The sequence below is a fragment of the Syngnathus floridae genome, chromosome 1 (assembly GCF_059516105.1).
Source record: "Syngnathus floridae isolate MCC-2025c chromosome 1, RoL_Sflo_1.0, whole genome shotgun sequence".
In the NCBI taxonomy this organism is placed as follows: domain Eukaryota; kingdom Metazoa; phylum Chordata; class Actinopteri; order Syngnathiformes; family Syngnathidae; genus Syngnathus; species Syngnathus floridae.
This window is the reverse complement of record NC_142413.1, coordinates 5,530,398-5,551,009: the sequence shown is the minus strand read 5'-3', so window position 1 is coordinate 5,551,009 and position 20,612 is coordinate 5,530,398. Positions and strand designations below refer to the sequence as shown.

At 49.2% G+C, this 20,612-nt stretch overlaps 1 protein-coding gene across 4 annotated transcripts; it reads left to right on the top strand.

Annotated features, from left to right (window-relative positions):
- Window positions 1-42: 42 nt before the first annotated feature.
- On the top strand, window positions 43-19,748 carry LOC148403616 (lymphocyte antigen 75-like). Of its 4 annotated transcripts, XM_088371837.1 has the most exons (61): window positions 43-1,504; window positions 3,348-3,547; window positions 3,626-3,726; window positions 3,871-3,977; window positions 4,066-4,119; window positions 4,197-4,352; window positions 4,464-4,543; window positions 4,885-5,002; window positions 5,104-5,148; window positions 5,222-5,389; window positions 5,922-6,035; window positions 6,114-6,221; window positions 6,324-6,365; window positions 6,603-6,799; window positions 6,862-6,962; window positions 7,084-7,196; window positions 7,279-7,323; window positions 7,392-7,547; window positions 7,625-7,695; window positions 8,217-8,328; window positions 8,417-8,464; window positions 8,547-8,711; window positions 9,099-9,227; window positions 9,293-9,400; window positions 9,471-9,506; window positions 10,287-10,483; window positions 10,549-10,649; window positions 10,769-10,881; window positions 10,963-11,019; window positions 11,086-11,241; window positions 12,334-12,404; window positions 12,871-12,982; window positions 13,061-13,108; window positions 13,213-13,377; window positions 13,797-13,916; window positions 13,983-14,099; window positions 14,164-14,196; window positions 14,379-14,581; window positions 14,655-14,755; window positions 14,876-14,991; window positions 15,061-15,114; window positions 15,190-15,345; window positions 15,445-15,509; window positions 15,619-15,739; window positions 15,807-16,040; window positions 16,140-16,259; window positions 16,373-16,486; window positions 16,562-16,669; window positions 16,740-16,772; window positions 16,848-16,982; window positions 17,243-17,383; window positions 17,512-17,643; window positions 17,728-17,882; window positions 17,951-18,080; window positions 18,162-18,216; window positions 18,289-18,355; window positions 18,414-18,547; window positions 18,618-18,658; window positions 18,721-18,894; window positions 18,985-19,130; window positions 19,194-19,748. In XM_088371837.1, exons 1-61 carry the CDS (start codon window positions 1,444-1,446, stop codon window positions 19,338-19,340), a joined length of 6,807 nt encoding a protein of 2,268 aa, XP_088227963.1. In that variant the 5' UTR covers window positions 43-1,443; the 3' UTR covers window positions 19,341-19,748. The 4 variants fall into 4 exon arrangements, with proteins under 4 accessions (XP_088227963.1, XP_088227944.1, XP_088227954.1 ...); XM_088371818.1 differs by having other exon boundaries at window positions 12,871-13,108; XM_088371828.1 differs by having other exon boundaries at window positions 1,277-1,504; window positions 12,871-13,108; window positions 15,619-15,730.
- Window positions 19,749-20,612: the final 864 nt, after the last annotated feature.

Genomic DNA, 20,612 nt, shown 5'->3' with positions numbered 1-20,612 from the left:
GCGGACCGCGCCAACGTTCCAGTTTACTAGGTGCCGCCGGGCGACTGTCTTTGAGTAATTCCGCACTACCCTCTGACGTTTCTGTGCACTAGTAGAACTACTTTTTGTTACCGGTGAGCTGAAACTTGGCGACAACTGTGTCCTGTTAGTCGTGCCAGTTAACCTCAGTAGTAGTGGTAGCAGCAATTGCACTGGCATAGCTATGATTCTTTTATTTTTTGTAGGGGTAGGGTGGAAATACGCAAAGGGTCTCTCTGAAAAATCTGAAAATACTTGAGTCGGTTAAAGCCCACGCAAGCACGGGGAGAGCATTCAAACATCGAGACCGGAAGAAATGAAACGTCTTGGGTACAGAAATAATCATAACTCAGTTGCTACGCGCTTCCCATGAGAAATTTGCTCCGACAAACGAGTGCACATTGGTTGGAAAAATAGCCAAAAGGCCGCAATCCTTAATGACTTGGCATCAAGTTGGTTGCCTTTCAACATGCGTTGCGTGATGAAGTAAATATAAGGACAAACAAGATGAATTTTCAAGTAATAAAGTGTTAGTTCTTGCACTGGGTTCCGCCGATTAGGTCTCCCCTTGTCCCTGTTCCTATTGCCTCCTTCCCCCAAGTGAGGAGTTGTACAGGTTGATGGCATTTAGCAGTCTATTGGTCCCACACTTGAGGAGGAGCAGGCTCCTCTGAATGATGCTAGCCTTATTAAATCAATGTCTGCTTTATTGTCGATTTCTTGACATGCCAAGACACACAAAGAAATCGAAATTAGGTTCCCACTATCCCACGGTGACAAGACATAGTACACAATATACATACAAGTAAACAACACAAAAAAACAACAACAAGCCACAAACAATGACTAAATAAGAGTGCTGAATAAATAGTAAATAAACAAATAACAATAAATAAGAGGAGCAAAAATGGAGCAAGCGTGCGTAGAGCAGTCAGAATATAGCGCAAAAGTACAGCACGCTACGCAGAAGGGGGGGAGAGAGTTCAGGATCCTAACTGCCTGGAGTATATTTTTCATTCATGGCAGATTTGTAAAACTGCTGTTATGACTTGTCGAAAGCCAACCAACTTGATGCTTTACTAGCATTCCCTGAAGGGCTAACGCCTTACTCAAGAAAGTTGGGTGTAATTGATTATTAGAATGATTCGCTGGTTGTTGTTCAAGTGTAGGAAATAAAGACCATTTACGAATGTCAAAGAAATGAAAGCGTCCGTGTGCTTGCAGGCTTTGTGACGTGTGTGACGGTCACATAGCGCGTGGGCGCGGCCTGTCTTGGGGGTAGTCAAACAAGTCGTTTGAGCTTTGTTCATCATTTGGCCGTTTTGACTTAATTCACCTACTTTCGGTGACTTTGTGAGTTTGCGGACGGTCTCTTCTACTTTCAATGACTTCGTGAGTTTGGGGAATGTCTCTTCGCCACTAAACATGTGGGAGCGACTTACCTGCTTTGTAATCTTGATCAGTATCCACTGGACGTGCACTACAGGTCAGAAACTTTCCTCACTTGATTGCAAATTGGATGGCTTTGTGCTGCGCGTAGAGTGCAGCCAGGCGTATTTTTTTTACTTTCTCATAATGTATCATTGAGCCATCATTGGATTGTTAAGAAGCCCCGTGTCATTATTTCAAGAATCATTTGGCGGCTGATGTGTCCTTTTTGGTCATTTTTATGTCATACACCGGCTTCGTGGGTTACTGTTCTGTCACGAGAGCATGGGAGCAACTTTACTTTGAAATGATCAGCTACTACCGTTGAGTCAATTGAACGCCGACCTTATCATATCGTGGCTCAGCGCCATATTATTATTATTATTTTCAATACATTGGGTAGAGATGTCTAATGCAGTTCACAAAATATCAACCTTGAGAATGAGTGTAATAAGGCGAAATCGCCAGCAGATGTCGACAGTGCCTTGGACGAGAGCAGCCAGTGTACAAGTTAATAATGAGCCCACTTTGCAGGATGTAAAGTTGTAATAAGCGTGTTGCATTTGCCGAAATGAACAAAATCAAAACAAGTTATCCCGTTATCGGCATCGTAAAACCAAGTGTTAATAAGTTGCACTTTTTATTCTGATCATGATCGAGCAACATAAAAATGCTCATGCTGCGCTTCTTACATTGGATGACGTGTCAATTGAAGTGATGCTAAAACATAGAAATGCTCATGCTGCTCTCATCATTGGATGACGTGTCAATTGAGGTGATGCTTAGACGTTATTTTCCTCATGATCGATCAGCATAGAAATGCTCATGCTTGGATGACGTGTCAGTTGAAGTGATGCTTAAACGTTATTTTCATCATGATCGATCAACATAGAAATGCTCGTGCTGCTCTTGTCATTGGATGACGTGTCCATTGAAGTGACGCTAAAACGTTGTTTTCATCATGACATCGATCAACATAGTGCTCATGCTGCTCTTGTCATTGGATGACGTGTCAGTCGAAGTGATGCTGAAACGTTCTTTCCTCGTGATCGCGATCAACGTAAAATGCTCATGCTGCTCCAATTCTCATTGGATGACGTGTCAATCGAAGGGTTGCTAAAACGTTATTTTCATCATGATCGATCAATACAGAAATGCTCACGAGCAGCCTTAAAGTCGGTGTTATTATCCCATTTATCCATGTTTATCAGGGAAACTGTTTTCACAATTTGTACTTATTTTGTTAATATAAGTTATCGTAAAAGCAAAAACCTTTGGTTTTCACAAAACCCTCAATTGTCTTAACATTACCGTCTTTCATCCCACTTGTAGAATTCAAACTACCAGGTCGTATTTAGAGAAATTTTCAAAAAATGGTGGGCATCAAATCCAAATCAAAGCCAAAACAAACTAAGTGCTGCTTTTATGCTAACAGAATTAGGCGACAGGCAAGAGAATGAAGGGCAGACGAGCTTTTGTTTCTTTTGGTCTTGGAACCCAGAAGGTGGGCGTCGTCACCCCAGACCGGATTGTGCACTTGGTTGCGATGCCCCAATAGTACCACCTAACGCCCACGTGTGGAACTACATAAATTGCAACACGTGTACAGTAATCGCTCGCTACATTGCGGTTCGTGCAGTTAATCGCTCGCTACATTGCGGTTCGTGCAGTACATCGCGGATTTTTTTTTTTTTTTAATTCCAAATGAAAATTTAGTATTTACATGTTTGAAACTGTTCATGTTTGAATGATGACATATGCACTTATATGGTTTAATATACATTTATTTATACACAAAAAAATTATGTTAAAGGGGGAGAGGGTGACACTACTTTGCGGATTTCACCTATCGCGGGTGCTCTGATCTGTCCGCCCGCTCGATCCCCAAATTGTGCCCTCAGCTGACGTCTGTGGTTTCGGATGGCTCGAGCACGAAGGCAGCTGCTACAAGGGGGTGGATGCCCCCAACGGTTGGCTGGGGGCCCGTCACCACTGCGTCTTGGAGGGCGGGGACCTGGTCTCCATCTCTTCCTCGGCCGAGCAAGCCTTTCTGCAAAAGATGATGAAGTGGAACGACTTCTGGCTGGGACTCTCCAATCTGGTGAGACGCGAGAACAATCAGCCGTGGGCTCTGTTGCGCTACTCGATCGACAAATTCAATGTTTTTTTTCCCACTCAGAAATGCGACGTAGCCTTGTGTAACTTTAAAGACGGAAACCTGACTTGGTCCGACGGCGAGACGACGACATACACCAACTGGGCCAAAGCTCACCCTAGGAGGTAAGAATGAAGTCACAACTTGGCATGCTGTCGTTGTCAGGTGGGCACACGTTGATGTCACTCGAGAGAAACAAACATGCCCAATCTTCCAGTTTGGCCCATTTTTGGTTGTGTGTCTCGCCTTAACTCGAATTCTCTCGGCAGCACCTCGGTTGCATCCTGCGCCTACGTCAAGGCTCCTTGGTCACATCTTTCCTGGATGACTGTTTCCTGCACTTCCCCGTTGAAATACGTGTGCAAACGGCCGCTGAGTAAGCGTGCACGTCCGTCGTCATGCTGCCGTTGAAAAGAGAAAAGTGCAATTGCAAAAATGTTTTATTTTTTTTATTTTTTTTGCAGAATGCCCAGCTGGGCGGACGTGTACCCCCAAAGACAGTTTTACTGCAGTGACAAGTGAGTTGTAGCACGATTTTCACCGCATTTATCATCATGGTTTCCTACAAAATGTTGCTTTTTTTTTGTGGCCTCAGCTTCCGACTGTGACGATGGATGGATGCAGTATGGCAATTTTTGCTATGATAATGTATATCACTTCGGTGGCTGGGTGAAAGGCGAGAGGTACTGTCTCAAGAAGGGAGGCCACCTGGCCAGCGTCCACTCTGAGGAAGAGGTCCAATTCATGTCGGGTGAGCCTCAAGGGGAAGCGCACTTGTCGTCCAGTCCCGCAAAGTTTGACCACGGGCATCAGTTGGCTGAAGCTCTTCTTGGACTGAAGCTCTTATTCTCCTTTCCTCAAGATTTCACGCATTACGCATGGATATGGGTGGGACTCAAGGTGAATAACAACAACTACGAGTGGAGTGACGGAACAGATTTGGTGAGTGAAATGCCCTTGAAAAAGGCGTTTTGCACGAGCTGAGTTGGCAGGTCCCTGGCACCATAAGATCCAGGACGTTCGTACTTTACAAGACTTGCAGGTAAAAGTCCTGACCTACTGACCTCTCATCTTGGAGACCGTTTTTAAAAGTGCCAGGGAGGGCACAAAATGTACGTCTTTTGAATGTACATAGTGTTTGGCCACCAATAAACTGAAACTGACAAAGTGAATCTTAAATGTGAGAAGGTACAAGGGCGACACCGTCATGTGAGTGATGGTGGTGGGAAGCTGACCAGATCAAATGCAGCAAGCTCAAGTCCTGTCCAAAATGTCATCCGCAGGACTACACCAGCCGGATAAACAGACGACGTGATGGAGTGGGATTGTTAAATTCTAATGGGAGAATTGAGTTACGGAATGATGGCCCATATACCACTGGCAGGATTTTGTGCCAAAAAGGTCCCAAACTCACACGCGCACACTCTCACACGCGCACACTCACTCCTCGTTCCATCAAGCGCTGCGCTCTCATATCCCCCAACCCCCTCCCTTCCCTGCAGCCAAGCGCGGCGGGCTTCGACAGCTGCCATTGGTTGGCCAACCGCGTAAGTGGGCGGGCGTCCGGCACTTAGGTCGACACGCCACTGCGCTCTCATGCGCTGTCCGTCTCGCTCGCAGGTTGGACTGACAAATGCGGCTGGTGGCTGGATGACCCCTTCAACGACTTCTGCTACCTGATCAACCGGCAGCCCACCGAGACCTGGCAGGAGGCGCAAAATGATTGCCGGCGCTTCGGAGGGAACCTTCTCAGCATCACCGATTTTCACGAGCAGATCTTTGTACACAGTAGGCTGGCCATTCTTTATTTTCTTCCCCCCAAAAAATCATTGCTATGTTTGTATTCGTTGTCTAGGCGCCACACTCGGTCTGCCTGCTCCTCCATCAATTGTTATACCTTCTCTCTGTACTTTTTTGGATTTGCCATCTCTCTGCAGTTCTAACCGACGTTGAAAGTTTTTTTGGCTTGGTTAGTTCCTGGCCTTAAAGTGCCACCAGCCTGTTTTGTTGTTACCACGACCTTCCTTACGAGCAGCAAACTGGATCCTGCGCCGTGCTGTAAATTGCGTTACCGGTCCACTGAAAGCACGCATGAATTCAAGGACTAAACGGTTTGAAACAGATATCGAGTAATGAGGACAAAATTCTGATGTTGAAATACTATGTCTTTTGGTTGGTTGTAAAATGTGTCAATCATTTTGTCCCAATAAGATTGTCGGAATGGAACCCAGTCACAATTGGCAACTGTAATTAATAACCGAATTGAATGGACGCTTGAGTGAATCATTTGTCTTGTTCCATGGTCTCCTTGGATCCAAAGGTTTCATCAAGGCTCTGGCGATGGATGCTTTATGGTTGGGCGCCAAAACCCCCCTGGACGGAGCTGCCAAGTGGACTGATGGATCACTGATAGCTTACGTCCACTTGATTGCAGGTCGGTCTGAAAGCATGTCTGATGTCTGTCGGCTGCAGTTTGGAGAAATGGGCCAGCGCTTCTATCTTCTCCCTCCAGGTGACGCCGACAAGGGGAAATGTCTGTCCTTCCTCACCGGCAGCGGCCACTGGAAAGCCGACACGTGCGACAAGAAGAATGGCTACGTGTGCAAGAAAAGAGGAGAAGGTAAGAAGATGTGACACTCCACTGGCCGTCATCACGCGTTGACATCCATCCATCATCCATCCATCCATCCATCCGTCTGTCTTTGCTTCTTTGCTTTTCAAGCTCTTGCACGAGTGCCAGAACCTAAGCCGTCTTCTGACGACGGTAAGTTGCCATAAACTCTGCGTTTAAAAGATGCGAGACAGAAAAATGCTAAAAATGTATTATTCACATGGACCTGTCGTCACGGCCCAAGCAGCAAAAATGACTTTGCCACTGTTAGTAACAGTAACGTAATGAACATAGCAATTGAGTAGATCTCATCCCTCACTGGAAAACTATTCCCAGTCGTCAGTGTGCTCTGATCTGTCCGCCCGCTCGATCCCCAAATTGTGCCCTCAGCCAAGCGCTGTGATCCCGGATGGCTCAAGTACGACGGCAGCTGCTACAAGAAGGTGGAGGCCCCCAACGGTTGGCTGGGGGCCCGTCATCACTGCGTCTCGGAGGGCGGGGACCTGCTCTCCATCTCTTCCTCGGCCGAGGAAGACTTTGTGAAGAAGACCATGATGGCCCACTTCTGGCTGGGACTCTCCAATCTGGTGAGACGCGAGCACAAGCGGCGGCTCTGCAGACGAGCTTGATTGTTTTTTTTTCCTCCCAGGAATGCGATGACATCTGGTGTCGCTTTCAAGACGGAAACCTGACTTGGTCCGACGGCGAGACACTGACACACGCCAACTGGGCCTCAGATCAACCTGGGAGGTAAGAATGAAGTCACAACATACAGTCGTGGGCACAAGTTGATGCCACTCGAGAGAGAAACAAACATGCCCAATCTTCCAGTTTGGTTATGTGTCTCGCCTTACACAACTTCTTCCGACAGCACCGACGTTGCGTCCTGTGCCTACGTCAAACAAGGCACTTATGATCAGCCTGGCAAGTGGATGTCTGGTTCCTGCGCTTCCTCGCTGGCATACGTTTGCGAGCGGCCGCTGAGTAAGCCTGCACTGCACGTCCGTGTTGCCCTTGGAAGGAGAAAAGCGCAATCGTAAACGGTTTTTTTTTTCCCCCTCCCCAGATTGCTCTACGTGTCCTCGCAAAGACAGTTTTGCTGTAGTGGCGAGTGAGTTGCAGCACATCTTTATCAGCTTGCCGTGTGTCCTACTAAAAATGTTTTCTTTGTGGCCTCAGCTTCCGACTGCAGCGAGGGCAACTTATTGTATGACGATTACTGCTATCATTACGAGAAATCGGCTAAAAGCTGGGAGGAATCTGAGAGATTCTGTGTCGATCGGGGAGGCCACCTGGCCAGCGTCCACTCCGAGGAAGAGGCCCGATTTGTGTATGGTGAGCACCGACACGAAGCCCACCTGTCGTCCAGTCCCACAAAGCTTGACTTGGCTGTCTTGTCGCCTTTGCTCAAGGTCACGGACAAAGCCCGTATTCGTCTTTCTTGGGACTCAAGAAGAACAAGTGGAGTGACGGAACAAAATTTGTAAGTGAAATGCTGAAAGCATTTGAGAAAGTTATTTTGCAATAGCTATGTGCAACAAGGGGACAAAGAAATGTCGGTTTCAAGAGGGGAAATGTCTAAAAGAGGGCGAGAGCAGAGCAGCCCGATGACACGCTGTGCAAACTATTTTGAACGAGGATGGCGGCGCCGTCGTGCGCTGGGGATTTGTCACAGCACGCAAAACAGTTTGATCGGACACTTTGTTGTGAACCGAGGCTTAGCCAGGGGGAAGGGCTTGGTCCGCAATGGGCTCTGTATTTTTGTCCTCTAGTGTTATTTTTGGGTTGTTGTCATTTGCCCTCCACGCCACTAGAGGGACTCTATAAAACTTGCGGTGAATTTGAACATTGCCGGGATTGACAGGAGGTTTATGACCGCGTCAATGCCTTGGGGCTATTTGTTTATGTTGTTTTTATGATATTTTTACTTTTAGAGTTTGCCGTGTTTTGTTTGAACAATAAACCTGCACGTCAAGAGTCCCAACACGCTCATGTTGTTCACAGGACTACCAAAAGAGGGAAAATAACACCGTGGGAGACTGCGTGTTCCCAACTGCTCTTGGGGAGCTCAGTTCCTGCAACTGCACAGTAAACCGGCCATTTGTCTGCAAAATAGGTGCAAACGTTCCGAGCGCTCCCTCTGGACTCTGTCGCGGCACACGTTTGCTCATATTTGCCCCCCCCCACTTTGCCCTTCCCTGCAGCCAAGAGCGGAAGACCTCGACAGCTGTCTCCATTGGTTGGCCAACCGGGTAGGTGGGCGGGTGTCCGGCACTGGCCGTCGATACGCCGCTGTGTGCTCATGCGGCGTCCGTCCGTCCGTTTCGCTCGCAGACTGGACTGTCCAATGCGGCTGGTGGCTGGACAACCCCACCGACGACTTCTGCTACCTGATCGTCCGCCAGCCCAAGACCTGGAAGGAGGCCCAAGAAGACTGCCATCACCTGGAAGGGAACCTGCTCAGCATCACCGGCTCACACGAGCAGACCTTTGTACACGGTAGGCTGGCCATTCGTTGTTTTCCAATTCGTAGGAATATAATGAGAAGAAAATGGATGAGGAGGAGGTTACAGTGAACCTGAGATGAAAAGATTCTTACTGCTACTCTTGTAAGTTGTACGAGAAAAACGGCAACACTACAGACGCCGTCTTCAAAAGCGGCGTGCCCATCGTTGGAGCAAAAGAAGGCAGGCCCACATCGTGTGGATGGCAAGAGTTGCTTTGCTGCTTTTTTTTTGTGTGGAATCATTTTCACCGTCTTTGTTGCAGTATTGTTATCCAATGCGTAGTGCATTTCACAACGGCTGCAGCTGTCGTGAAATGCGCCACACCCATCGAGTTGTATTGCAAGTGTGGTCCGGAGAGACGTTCTCCTTTGATCCAAAGGTTACATCAAGGCTGTGGCGCTGAATGATGACGATGCCCCTCTGTGGTTGGGCGTCAAAAGCCCATTTGACGATGATGACACCAAGTGGACTGACGGCTCACTGTTCAAGAAAATCAAAGAATTTGAAGGTCAGTCTGAAAGCATGTATGTCGGCTGCAGTTCGCAGGAACGCTTAGATCTGGTCTCCCTCCAGATGACGGCAACGACGAGAAATGTCTTACCTTCCTCACCGGCAGCGGCGACTGGAAAGCCGACGCGTGCGACCACAAGAGTGGCTACATGTGCAAGAAAAGAGCAAAAGGTAAGGAGGAAGTGACGCTCCACTGACCGTCATCGCGCGTTGACGTCCGTCTTTGCGTTTCCTCTTGCAGGAGTGGCAGATGCTATGGCGCCTTCGGACAACAACGGTAAGTCGCCGTAAACTCTGTGTTGAAAAGATGCCAGACAAAAAAATGCTTCTCAACCGAAAAAAAAAAATTGTAGATAACAAATGTTCACCTAATGTTTGCATTTTTTAATAAAAAATTGGTTGGTCGGGTCATGTCAAACTTACAAAGTGTCCAATGACTGTCACAAGAACAAAATGTGACATTTCGCATTTGGCAGATCAGCCGAGTTGGATTTGTTTTCTCCATTTTCAAAAGACTCATCTTAAAACGCATCTTTGGTCTCCGCCTCTTGACTCAGTGCCCGCCTCCCTCGGCCACGGTTTGCAGCGTTGGGCAAATTGCTTCCAAAATGTAATGTTACCTTTCCAAAAGCAGTTGACGGTGTCAATAGAAGTGCATCGATTGGAACTTATTCACTTGAATATTTATTGAACAACAATGCAAATTTTTCAATTGTCAGACAATTGGCCGGAGTGGCTGGCAATTCGCAATATGGGAACGTAACAATGCTCCCAATAGCTGAAAAAAGTCAACATACCGCTGGTGCCAAGTTCCTCGCTCAAAGTCCTCCAAGCCGGCTCCCGGTTTGTTTTATCTGGCGATAGGTAGAGCTTGGAATGCGAACGCACGGCGACAATGATCACTTTAGTTTTGTTTTTGAGCTGCCGTTCCATTGCGCAAAATGTTCTGCGAAACATTCCTTGAAGCTGATTGAGTAGATTATTCCTTAACTGTATTCTCAGCCAATCAGTGTGCTCTGATCTGTCCGCCCGCTCGATCCCCAAATTGTGCCCTCAGCTAACATCTGTGGTTTGGGATGGCTCAAGTACGATGCCAGCTGCTACAAGAAGGTGGAGGCCCCCAACGGTTGGCTGGGGGCCCATCATCACTGCGTCTGGGAGGGCGGGGACCTGCTCTCCATCTCTTCCTCGGCTGAGGAAGACTTTGTGAAGAAGACCATGATGACCCACTTCTGGCTGGGACTCTCCAATCTGGTGAGACGTGAGCACAAGCGGCGGCTCTGCAGACGAGCTTGATTTTTTTTGGTTTTCCTCCCCAGAAATGCGATGACATCTGGTGTCGCTTTGAAGACGGAAACCTGACTTGGTCCGACGGCGAGACGCTGACACACACCAACTGGGCCTCAGATCAACCTGGGAGGTAAGAATGAAGTCACAACATGCAGTCGTGGGCACACGTTGATGCCGCTCGAGAGAAACAAACATGCCCAATCTTCCAGTTTGGTTATGTGTCCCACCTTACACAACTTCTCCCGACAGCACCGACGTCGCCTCCTGTGCCTACGTCAAACAAGGCACTCATGATCAGTCTGGCAAGTGGATGTCTGGTTCCTGCGCTTCCTCGCTGGCGTACGTTTGCGAGCGGCCGCTGAGTAAGCCTGCACTGCACGTCCGTGTTGCCCTTGGAAGGAGAAAAGCGCGATTGTAAACGTTTTTTTTTTCCCCCTCCCCAGAATGCCCGGCTGGGCGGACGTGTGCCCGCAAAGGTTATGCCTTCAAAGCAGTGAAGAGTGAGTCGCGTCTTTATCCACAGTCACCAGCTTGTTTCCTACTAAATGTTTTCTTTGTGGCCTCAGCTTCCGACTGCAGCGGTGGCGACTTACTGTATAACGATTACTGCTATCATTACGAGGGTGAGGCCAAAAGTTGGGAGGAAGCCGAGAAGTTCTGTCGGTCTCGGAGAGGCCACCTGGCCAGCATCCACTCCAAGGAAGAGGCCCAATTTGTGTATGGTGAGCACCAAGACGAACCGCAGCAGTCGTTAGTAGGGATGCATACCGCGGACCGCTAGCACAAAGATTCTCTACGAACAATACCACAAACATTTAACGTAGATCAAATAATAAGGAAATAAATAGCTGAATAATAAAAAGCTTCATTAAAGTGACAGACAACTCACTGCACCGTTTGTCAAAGTAGTTGCTACCAAGGGGGTTAGGAGAAACACACGCAACCCTACGAAGCATTAGCTTACAGTGCTCTCGCTCATGGGATAAAGCTAAAAGACCGCCCAGTGTTTGACGCTTTGCGTGGAGCGGCTAATGCTAACACAAACTCCGCATCTTCGACGAATTCGCACAGCGCTTTTAATTAACCGTGCTTTAGTCAAGGTAAGTAGGCTTGCTATGTTTGTCGCGGCGCGGCTAACGCTAACACAAACACCGCATCTTCAACGAATCCTTGCAGCGCTTTTAATTAACCATGCTATAGTCTATCGTTAGGCCTTGCTGTGTTGTCGTGAACTGCGCTAATATATCTGGCCTTTATTGTTTTTTTTCTGTACAGCCACCAAAGAATCCCCATTCACTCTCGCTAAAAGATAAAGATGACTTGTTGCACGACGTGTACATTGGCACTGAGCACAGTTTGTTGTTATGCCCCCCACAGTAAAATACAAGAGCTGTAAAAATATTTGATCTCTCATCACATCTTCAAATTACATACAGTAAAAAGCAGGGGTGTCAAACTCAATTTTTTTCACGGGCCAAATTGTAGTCATAGCTTCTTTCGGAGGGCCATTCCGACCGTCAACCCAAATACATGTATGAGCACCTCATATACAGTAAAAGCTACAAAACAAACTGACATATAACTCGGTTTCAAATCGGACGAGTAAAAACTGGTCAAATATTAAAGAATAAAAAGTATCTGGACCCCGGGCCTTGAGTTTGACACATGTGGTATAAAGTATGGAGAACGCTATTGATAAACATCAGCATCGAAAAGGAATGTTCATTCTAATGATATGCATCCCTCGTCGTCGTCCCCACAAAACATGACAACAGGCATCATTTGGCTGAAACGCTTCTTGCCCTTTCCTCAAGGTCACTCGTACACCCAACATTCATCTTTTGTGGGACGCAAGAAGGTCGAGTGGAGTGACGGAACAGAATTTGTAAGTGAAATGCTTAAGGCCTTTGAAAAAGTAAGCTTAGCTGGGAAAGTCGAAATTTGTCTTCTCTTAAAAACCTTTCAGATAGTTTCGGCAGCAACTTCCACCTTCGTCAGAGTTCGGCCGGAAGTTGCTGCCGGAACTGTCGGAAAGGTTTTTAAGGTAAGACTAACACAGCTTGAGAGCAGAGAAACCCATCATGCTGACTTTTTTACCTCCTCGAAGACCCTTATTGCTCCAAAGCAGGGGATGGGGAGTGGGGTGAACAGGTTCCGGGGTCGACTCTGCAAACTGTTTAGTCAGTGCATAGGGGTCCATGTCTTACAAGGTTGTGTATAAACAGATTCTTGGCCACATTTGCACAAAAAAGGTAAGAGGGGAGAGCAGTTAATGATTCGGAGTCAGCACTCAAAAAACAGTTTTCTACCCTACCAAAAAGGGGGGGTTCCAACACTCATGTTGTTCACAGGACTACCAAGCGTTGAAGAATAACACCGTGGGAGACTGCGCGTTCCCAACTGCTCTTGGGGAGCTCAGTTCCTGCCTCTGCACAGTAACGCGGCCATTTGTCTGCAAAACAGGTGCAAACGTTCCGAGCGCTCTCTTTTGTCACGCCACACCTTTGTTCATATTTGACGCTCTCCTGCCCTTTCCTGCAGCCAAGCGCGGAGGACCTCGGCAGCTGCCACCATTTGTTGGCCAACCGGGTAGGTGGGCGAGCGTCTGGCACTGCCGTCTGCACGCCGTCTGCTGTCGCCCGCCCGCCCGCGCGCCGCTGTGCTCTCAAGCGCCTTCGTCTGTCTGCTCGCAGACTGGACTGACCAATGCGGCTGGTGGCTGGACAACCCCACCGACGACTTCTGCTACCTGATCGTCCGCCAGCCCAAGACCTGGAAGGAGGCCCAAGACGACTGCCATCGGCTGGAAGGACACCTGAGCAGCATCACCGACTTTCACGAGCAGATCTTTGTACACGGTAGGCTGGCCATTCCTTTGTGTCCACTCATGAATGAATAAATTCTGTCGTTCCCCGGTTGGGCAATGTGCCGCATTGGGATTGATTGGAGACGTTACAAACAGGCGATTGTTAGATAATTTAGCGGACGGACCTTTGCCGTAGGGATAATTTAGCGTGCGGACGAATGGCCCTCTCGGGAGTTGGAACATTTTCCGAAAGGGCATTCTGCCAAGACGTTCCCAACAAAACCTCACAATACGTTTGTTCTGTGTGCTGGCTTGAGGACAACATATTGGCGGCCACGACCGCTCGTTTTCGGAAAGCAAAAACACATTCAAGCAAAGTATGGGCTCGAGCACAAAGCTCAATGAGCCGCTGAGTAAAGTGTCTCTCTGAAAGCCGTTTCCAACCGTTCGTTGTTTGCCTCGGCTCCAAAGGTTACATCAAGGCTCTGGCAAACGCGCCCTCTCTGTGGTTGGGTGCTAACACCTCTATCACTGAAGACGACACCAAATGGACTGACGGATCCCCGTTCGCTTACATCCGCTCGAGCGCAGGTCGGTCCGGAAGCACGTCTGTCGTTTGGAGGAACGGAGGAGCGCTTAGGTCTTGTCTCCCCCCAGGTGACGCCGATGCCAGCTCTCGGGAAACCTGTCTTTCCTTCCTCACCGGCAGCGGCGACTGGAAGGCCGACAGGTGCTCCCACATGCGAGGCTACATGTGCAAGAAAACGAAAAAGGGTAAATGAGATGTGACGCTCCACCGGCTGTCATCACGCGTTGACGTCTGTCTTTGCTCTTGCAGGAGTGACGGCACCTTCGCCGTTTCCTCTCCATGGTAAGTCGCCTTGAACTGTGCGTCGCAATGTATACGCCTCAAACAACACACACTTGCAACGGCCAGTAAATGTCCTGCTCCGTTGATCTTGGCAAAAAGAAGTTGCAGCGGGGCGCTCAAGTCACACCGTCTTGTCGTCATATGCCAAATGTGTCCGCCTGATCCGCAAATTGTGCCCTCAGCCAAGCTCTGTGATCCCGGATGGCTCGAGTACGAATACTGGTGCTACAAGAAGGTGGAGGCCCCCAACGGTTGGCTGGGGGCCCGTCGAGACTGCGTCTGGCAGGGCGGCGACCTGGTCTCCATCACCTCCTCGGCCGAGGAAGACTTTGTGAAGGACGCCATGGGCAAGAAGACCCCCTTCTGGCTGGGACTCTCCACTCTGGTGAGACGCACGCACTGGCGGCCGTGGACTCTTGGAGCGACCGCCTTGATCGTTTTTTGTTCTCGCGGCCCAGAATTGCGACGACGTCTGGTGTGACTTTGTGGGCGGAAACCTGACTTGGTCTGACGGCAAGATGCTGACACTCACCAACTGGGCCTCAAATCAACCTGGGAGGTAAGAAATCTCAACTTTGCATGCTTTCCTTGTTAAGGGCACTCGAGAGAAGGAAAACATGCCCAATCTTCCATCTCGGCCCATTGTCGGTCGTGGGTCTCTCGCGACTTGTCTCGACAGCACCGACGTTGCCTCCTGCGTCTACGTCAACCAAGGGGCTTGGAGGCAGCCTGGCAAGTGGAGATCTGGCTCCTGCGCTTCCTCGTTGGCGTACATGTGCATGCGGCCGGTGGACTGTAAGCCTGAGCATCCGACGTAATGATGCCGTTGAGAGGAGAAAAACGTAACTGGGCCTTTGTTTACAGTCTGCCCGGATAAAGAGAGGTGTTTACCCAAAGGGGGTTCTGCTCTCGTGGCAAGTGAGTTGCAGTGCGCTTGTTTGCACTTTCACCATCCCCTCATGGTTTGCTACAAAATGTTGTTTGCGGCTTCAGCTTCCTCCTGCGACGATGGCCACTTCCTGTATGGCGATTACTGCTATCGTTACGAGGAAATGCTAAAAGACTGCGATGAAGCTGAAGATTTCTGCCGTGTGTGGGGAGGTCACCTGGCCAGCGCCCACTCAGATGGCGAGGCCCAGTTTTTGGCAGGTGAGCACCAACGCGTATCGACGAGGGCGGAGGTGGTCCCTGATCACATTCAACGGGCTTGGCGCTGATGGTTCAAAAACTCTGTTTCCTTTCCTCAAGCTCACAAGCAATCAGCAATGATGCCTCTTGTGGGACAAAGGATGGGGGTGAACGGAAAATATCATGTAAGTTGATGATGGCAGTCTAAAGATGAATCATGTCAATAAGTTGCACCGAGAATGTCACGTGACGAGGATAGATTGCAACCATATAACGTTGTGGCTTGGCATGCAGGACTACAGCGAGTGGGACAGCGCCCCCTCCATGGACTGTAAACGACTGGCATCTAATGGAAAGCTCCATGATGTCACCCGGAATTCCACCAGGCCATTCTTCTGCAAAAAAGGTCCAAAAGGTCCCAAACACTCATTTCCCACACACGGTGTGTCGCGATGCTCATATTTGGCCCCGCGTCCCTGCAGCCAAGCACGGAGGGCCTCGACAGCTGCCAGGTGGGCGTCCGGCACCGCCGCCGTCCGTCTCGCTCGCAGGCTGGACTGACAAATGCGGCTGGTGGCTGGACGACCCCTCCAGCGACTTCTGCTACCTGATCAACCGCAAGCCCAAGACCTGGAACGAGGCCCAAGACGACTGCCAGCGGCAGAAAGGGAACCTGCTCAGCATCACCGACTCGCACGAGCAGAACTTTGTACACGGTAGGCTGGCCATTTGTCGATTATGCCTGGCATCTGTCTTTGGCCATTCTGCTCCCTTGAGGTATATTTCCGAATGACGATTGTGCTCCATATTGTTAGGTTACTTCAAGGCTCTGGAGACCGGTCCCGCTTTGTGGTTGGGCGCCAATGAAACGATCGATCTTGACGGCGGCAAGTGGGCTGACGGATCCCCCTTCTCTTACGTCCACTTCAGTGAAGGTCGGGCGTGGATGTTTGTCGGCTGCAGTTTGGAGAAATGGACCGGCGCTTAGATGTCAGATGTTCTCTCTCCAGGCGCATTTCTGAATGACCATTGTGCTCCATATTGTTAGGTTACTTCAAGGCTCTGGAGACCGGTCCCGCTTTGTCGTTGGGCGCCAATGAAACGATCGAGCTTGACGGCGGCAAGTGGGATGACCCCTTCTCTGACGTCCACTTCAGTGCAGGTCGGGCGTGGATGTTTGTCGGCTGCAGTTTGGAGAAATGGACCGGCGCTTAGGTCTCAGATGTTCTCCCTCCAGGTGACACCGATGGGGGCAAATGTCTTTCCTTCCTCACCGGCAGCGGCCACTGGAACGTCGACGCGTGCGACAACACGAATGGCTACGTGTGCAAGAAAAGAGGAAAAGGTGAGATGCGATGCTCCGCTGACCCTCATCACGTGTGTCATGACATCCCCATCCGTGTTCCCGCTTGTAGGAAAACCGTCAAAACCCCTGCCGCTACAGGACGGTAAGTTGCCGTGAATGTTTTTTGTGAAGAGAAGCGAGAGAGAGAGAGAGAGAGAACAAGGTTGTGCTCTCACAGGCTATATGAAAAAGATTGTCTGCCAAGGAGATTGGAAAACCCTTGAATGTCCCGAAGAACGAGTCATCCGGATCCGGTCAGCCTTCTACGGGCGGAGGCGTAGCGATGTCTGTCCAAATGGCAACGCAACAGATGGTAAGACAAAAGGATCCATGAGTGGCGACCTTGACTTTGGCTTGGCGTTCTGGAGCCGCGTTGGTCAGACTGAAGGAATGCGAGCTTTAGCATTTCTGTAGCTGCGTTTTCACAAGTGTTGGAACTCATTATCAAAATGGCCTGCGATTGACACGTGATTGATTGACACGTGATTGATATCAATTGAAAATACCTTGATTCCTTAACAAAATCAGAAGTGCCCATGTGTCAAACGGGTGCCGGTGTGTTGTAACTTGCAGGGACGTGCACGGTGGACCTCTCTTTCTACAAGACACTGTGTGACAACGATCATGTTTGCACCATTTACCTTTCGGATTCAGATTCCTGCCCTGGTGTCTCCTCCATATACTTGCACATTGTCTACAGCTGTGAAGAGACAGGTGGGCTTCACATCCCGACACTTACTGTTGTGCCCAGAAAGAGCTTCGGCAAGGGACGGGTGTCCAGATCATTGAATGTGTGTCAACTGAGCATCCCTTCAATGTAACTAACGTTTGTCTTTCCTCAGTGTGTCTTGACAGTCTGACAACTGACGGGAGCATCGCAGACTCTGCCTTTTCAGCCTCTTCCTTTGTGATGAAGGACAAACTTCACAAAGCGCATCTCGGAGGCAGCGGGTGCTGGTTACTGAGCGAAAAGTGTTAGTTAAAAAAGCAGTTAAAAAAGCCGACCTTATTTGTGTGTAATTTGGTGTCCCATGCAATGTAATGCCTTCCTCGTTCAGCCGGCAGCTGGATCCAGGTGAACCTCGGTCAGAGGAAAAAGGTGACAGCCCTCGTGACCCAGAGCTGTAATACAGACGTTAGGAAACGGTACACCGTACTTGAGATGCAGATCAGCATTGACGGAAAGACTTGGTATACCCACCCAGACGGGCAGGTAAGCAGCCGGCCGGTCAGGCAACCCATGCTCTTGTCATTGCAAACATGCACGTGCTCTGTTTCTAGTTTGGTTTGGGGACTCGTCTACTAGCCACGCCTGTGTTCACCCAGTATGTCCGCCTCCTGCCAGTCGACTACAGATTGAATGTCGGCCTTCGCTTTGATGTCTTGGGGTGCGCCGTTGACGACACCGCTCGTGAGTCAAACACTCGGCCGCTCTGAGCGCTGTGAGGAAACCAGCTTCAAATGTGCTTTGATTTGCCCTTTTGACCCTCAGACATCACCTGTGCCAGCAATTTCAAAAGCCTCACCAAGTTCGCCAGTTCAAAGACGTGAGTCAGACCCGACATGACGTTTCTTGGCGGTGAAGCCTCCCCTCCCAACTCCCACGTTGTCTTCCGCAGGGTCCTCTGCCCACCGGGCTGCGGCAAAGCCCCCCACATTGTCTACGGAACATCGATCTACAACCAGGTATGTAAATACTGAACGACCCTCCGGCGGCTTTGTCTGAGACGTTTTCTGAGTGCAGGACTCAAACATCTGCACGGCCGCTATTCACGCGGGTATCATTCGGAACGAGATCGGAGGAGCTGTGACTTTGCTGAAGGCGCCGCCACAAAACGCCGACCTCATCTACACCGAGAACGGGATCACTTTAGTTGAGTGAGTGGTCAGCTCTCACCGCCGAGTCGGCTCATAGAGGCCCGGCTCATTCTCACTTTACTGTCTGCAGATACGATGGCAAAACGGCTTCTTACGCCTTTGCTGAGAACGGTGAGTAGAATGTCCAGAATAGAAGGCATTTCACACTTGATGTGACGGCATCTTGCGTGCAGAGCCCAGATGCTTGGGACCTGACTGGGAGGAGTTTGCGGGCTTCTGCTACAAACGTTTGGATGATCAAAAGACGTGGTACGGTGCTCAACACGCCTGCAGGAGCGTCTGTGCCGAACTGGTGTCCATACGCTCCGAGGCGGAGCGAGATTGGCTGCAAGAAGCCATGAACTTTGGTGCGTGCGCCAACGCCCGACGGTCTTCCGTCACAACTACTCGATATCTGGGAAGCGCATGAGAGCTCTGTTGCTGTCTGTCCTCTGCAGGCACGGGCGACGCGTGGACCGGACTGAACGACCTGGTCGTCAAGGGCAGATTCATGTGGTCGGACCGCCAGAAGGTGACCTTCACCAACTGGGCTAAGGGAGATCCTGCCCGCCTGTTGGAGAATTGCGTGGCCACGTTGAGCCAGGTGGGTGCGGTTATTTGTCAACACCTGCCCAACTGTTTGAAATCATCTGATTTTGACTTTCAGACTGGCAAATGGAGAAAGATGTCCTGCGTGCGACTCAACAGCTTTGTGTGTAAGATGCCCACGGCGCGTTATCCAATCAAAGTGCGTCTTGCATCTGGAGTGGCAGCCTGCCGTGATGGCGTCCGGGTGTGGAATGACTCTCAGTGAGTCTTGCATCTGGAGTGGCAGCCTGCCGTGATGGTGTCCGGGTGTGGAATGACTCTCGATGAGTCCAAGTTGCTGGTGGTCTCAGTACAAATATTCTGATTTGATTATTTAAAGTTCTATTGACCATAAATCATGTTATTGACCATGCATTTATATTATTCTGTTTAATTTATCATGCATTCAAAGTTATTCACATGCATTATTCTTTGGTTTGATTTACCATGCGTTATTATTCTGTTTAATTTACCATGCGTTATTATTATTATTCCGATTCATTTACCATACGTTCTTTTCATTCTTTCACTATTACTATTATGATTAATTCACCATGCGTTATTCTTCTGTTTAATTTATTATGCATATCCTGTTGTGAAAAATACATAAAAACAATAAAAAATTAAAAGACAATTCCCATTATTATTTTCCCATCCATCTTCTATCACTTAAATCTGGGGGCAGCACCTTTAGGACGGGCGCCCATCCTCCTCCCCTTTTGTCCAGCTCATCCCGGGGAATCGATCCCAAGGCGTTCGCAGGCCAACCGAGAGACACAGGGTGTACCCATTTTGGCCGCTTGTAGCATCACCCATCTCGCGGTCTATCCTGCCCTTGCTCGTGAACAAGACCGCAAGATGCTTGAACTCTACTCGCCTACTGCCCGATGACAGCTGGGATAGGCTCCGACATGTCCGCGATGCCTGTGCGGACAAGCGGTAGGGACGGACGGATGGTATAATTCTCATTCATTTGATTTTCTGATGTGTTCTTGTTCTGCCCTCTTTGGTTCGTGTTGAAACGTCATTTTCTATTTAATGGTTAAGCCCGCCCTCCTGTGGATGCTTGGTGTAAGTGTTTTACTCAGCACGAGACGATTGTATGTTCATTTTATTTACGTGTCGAAGTGACGTTAGCCAACATGCTACAAGCTAACGATCGTTTCACGCGGTGTTTTCTTTCTTTTGTATTTCAGTTTTACGATGGTCTTAAGAGGGCAATGGTTTGAGGCCATTCGTCAATAAATCGGCATTTAAGACAACCAAGTCTGATGATTCGCTGGTGGAAAAGTAGACGCTCAGCACATTCTGTTTGATTTAATGTGTCATAACATGATAAATCTACCGTGCGTTCTTCTGTTTTATTTCCCATGCATCAAGTAAGTTTGCACTTGAATTAGGGTGACATCTATTTTCTGGGGCAATAAAAACCGTCAAATCAAAAATCCCACCCAAAGAATCTGCACTCAACAGCTCACAAAATCTTCGCAGCACATTG

What these genes read in the sequence shown, in the direction of transcription:
- LOC148403616 (XM_088371818.1), top strand. Translation starts at nt 1,444, where the DNA reads ATGTGGGAGCGACTTACCTGCTTTGTAATCTTGATCAGTATCCACTGG. An exon ending in CGTTTGCGAGCGGCCGCTGA is followed by an intron (nt 10,882 to 10,962) that starts GTAAGCCTGCAC and finishes CCCCCTCCCCAG; the next exon opens with AATGCCCGGCTGGGCGGACG. An exon ending in TTACGTCCACTTCAGTGAAG is followed by an intron (nt 16,260 to 16,372) that starts GTCGGGCGTGGA and finishes CCATATTGTTAG; the next exon opens with GTTACTTCAAGGCTCTGGAG.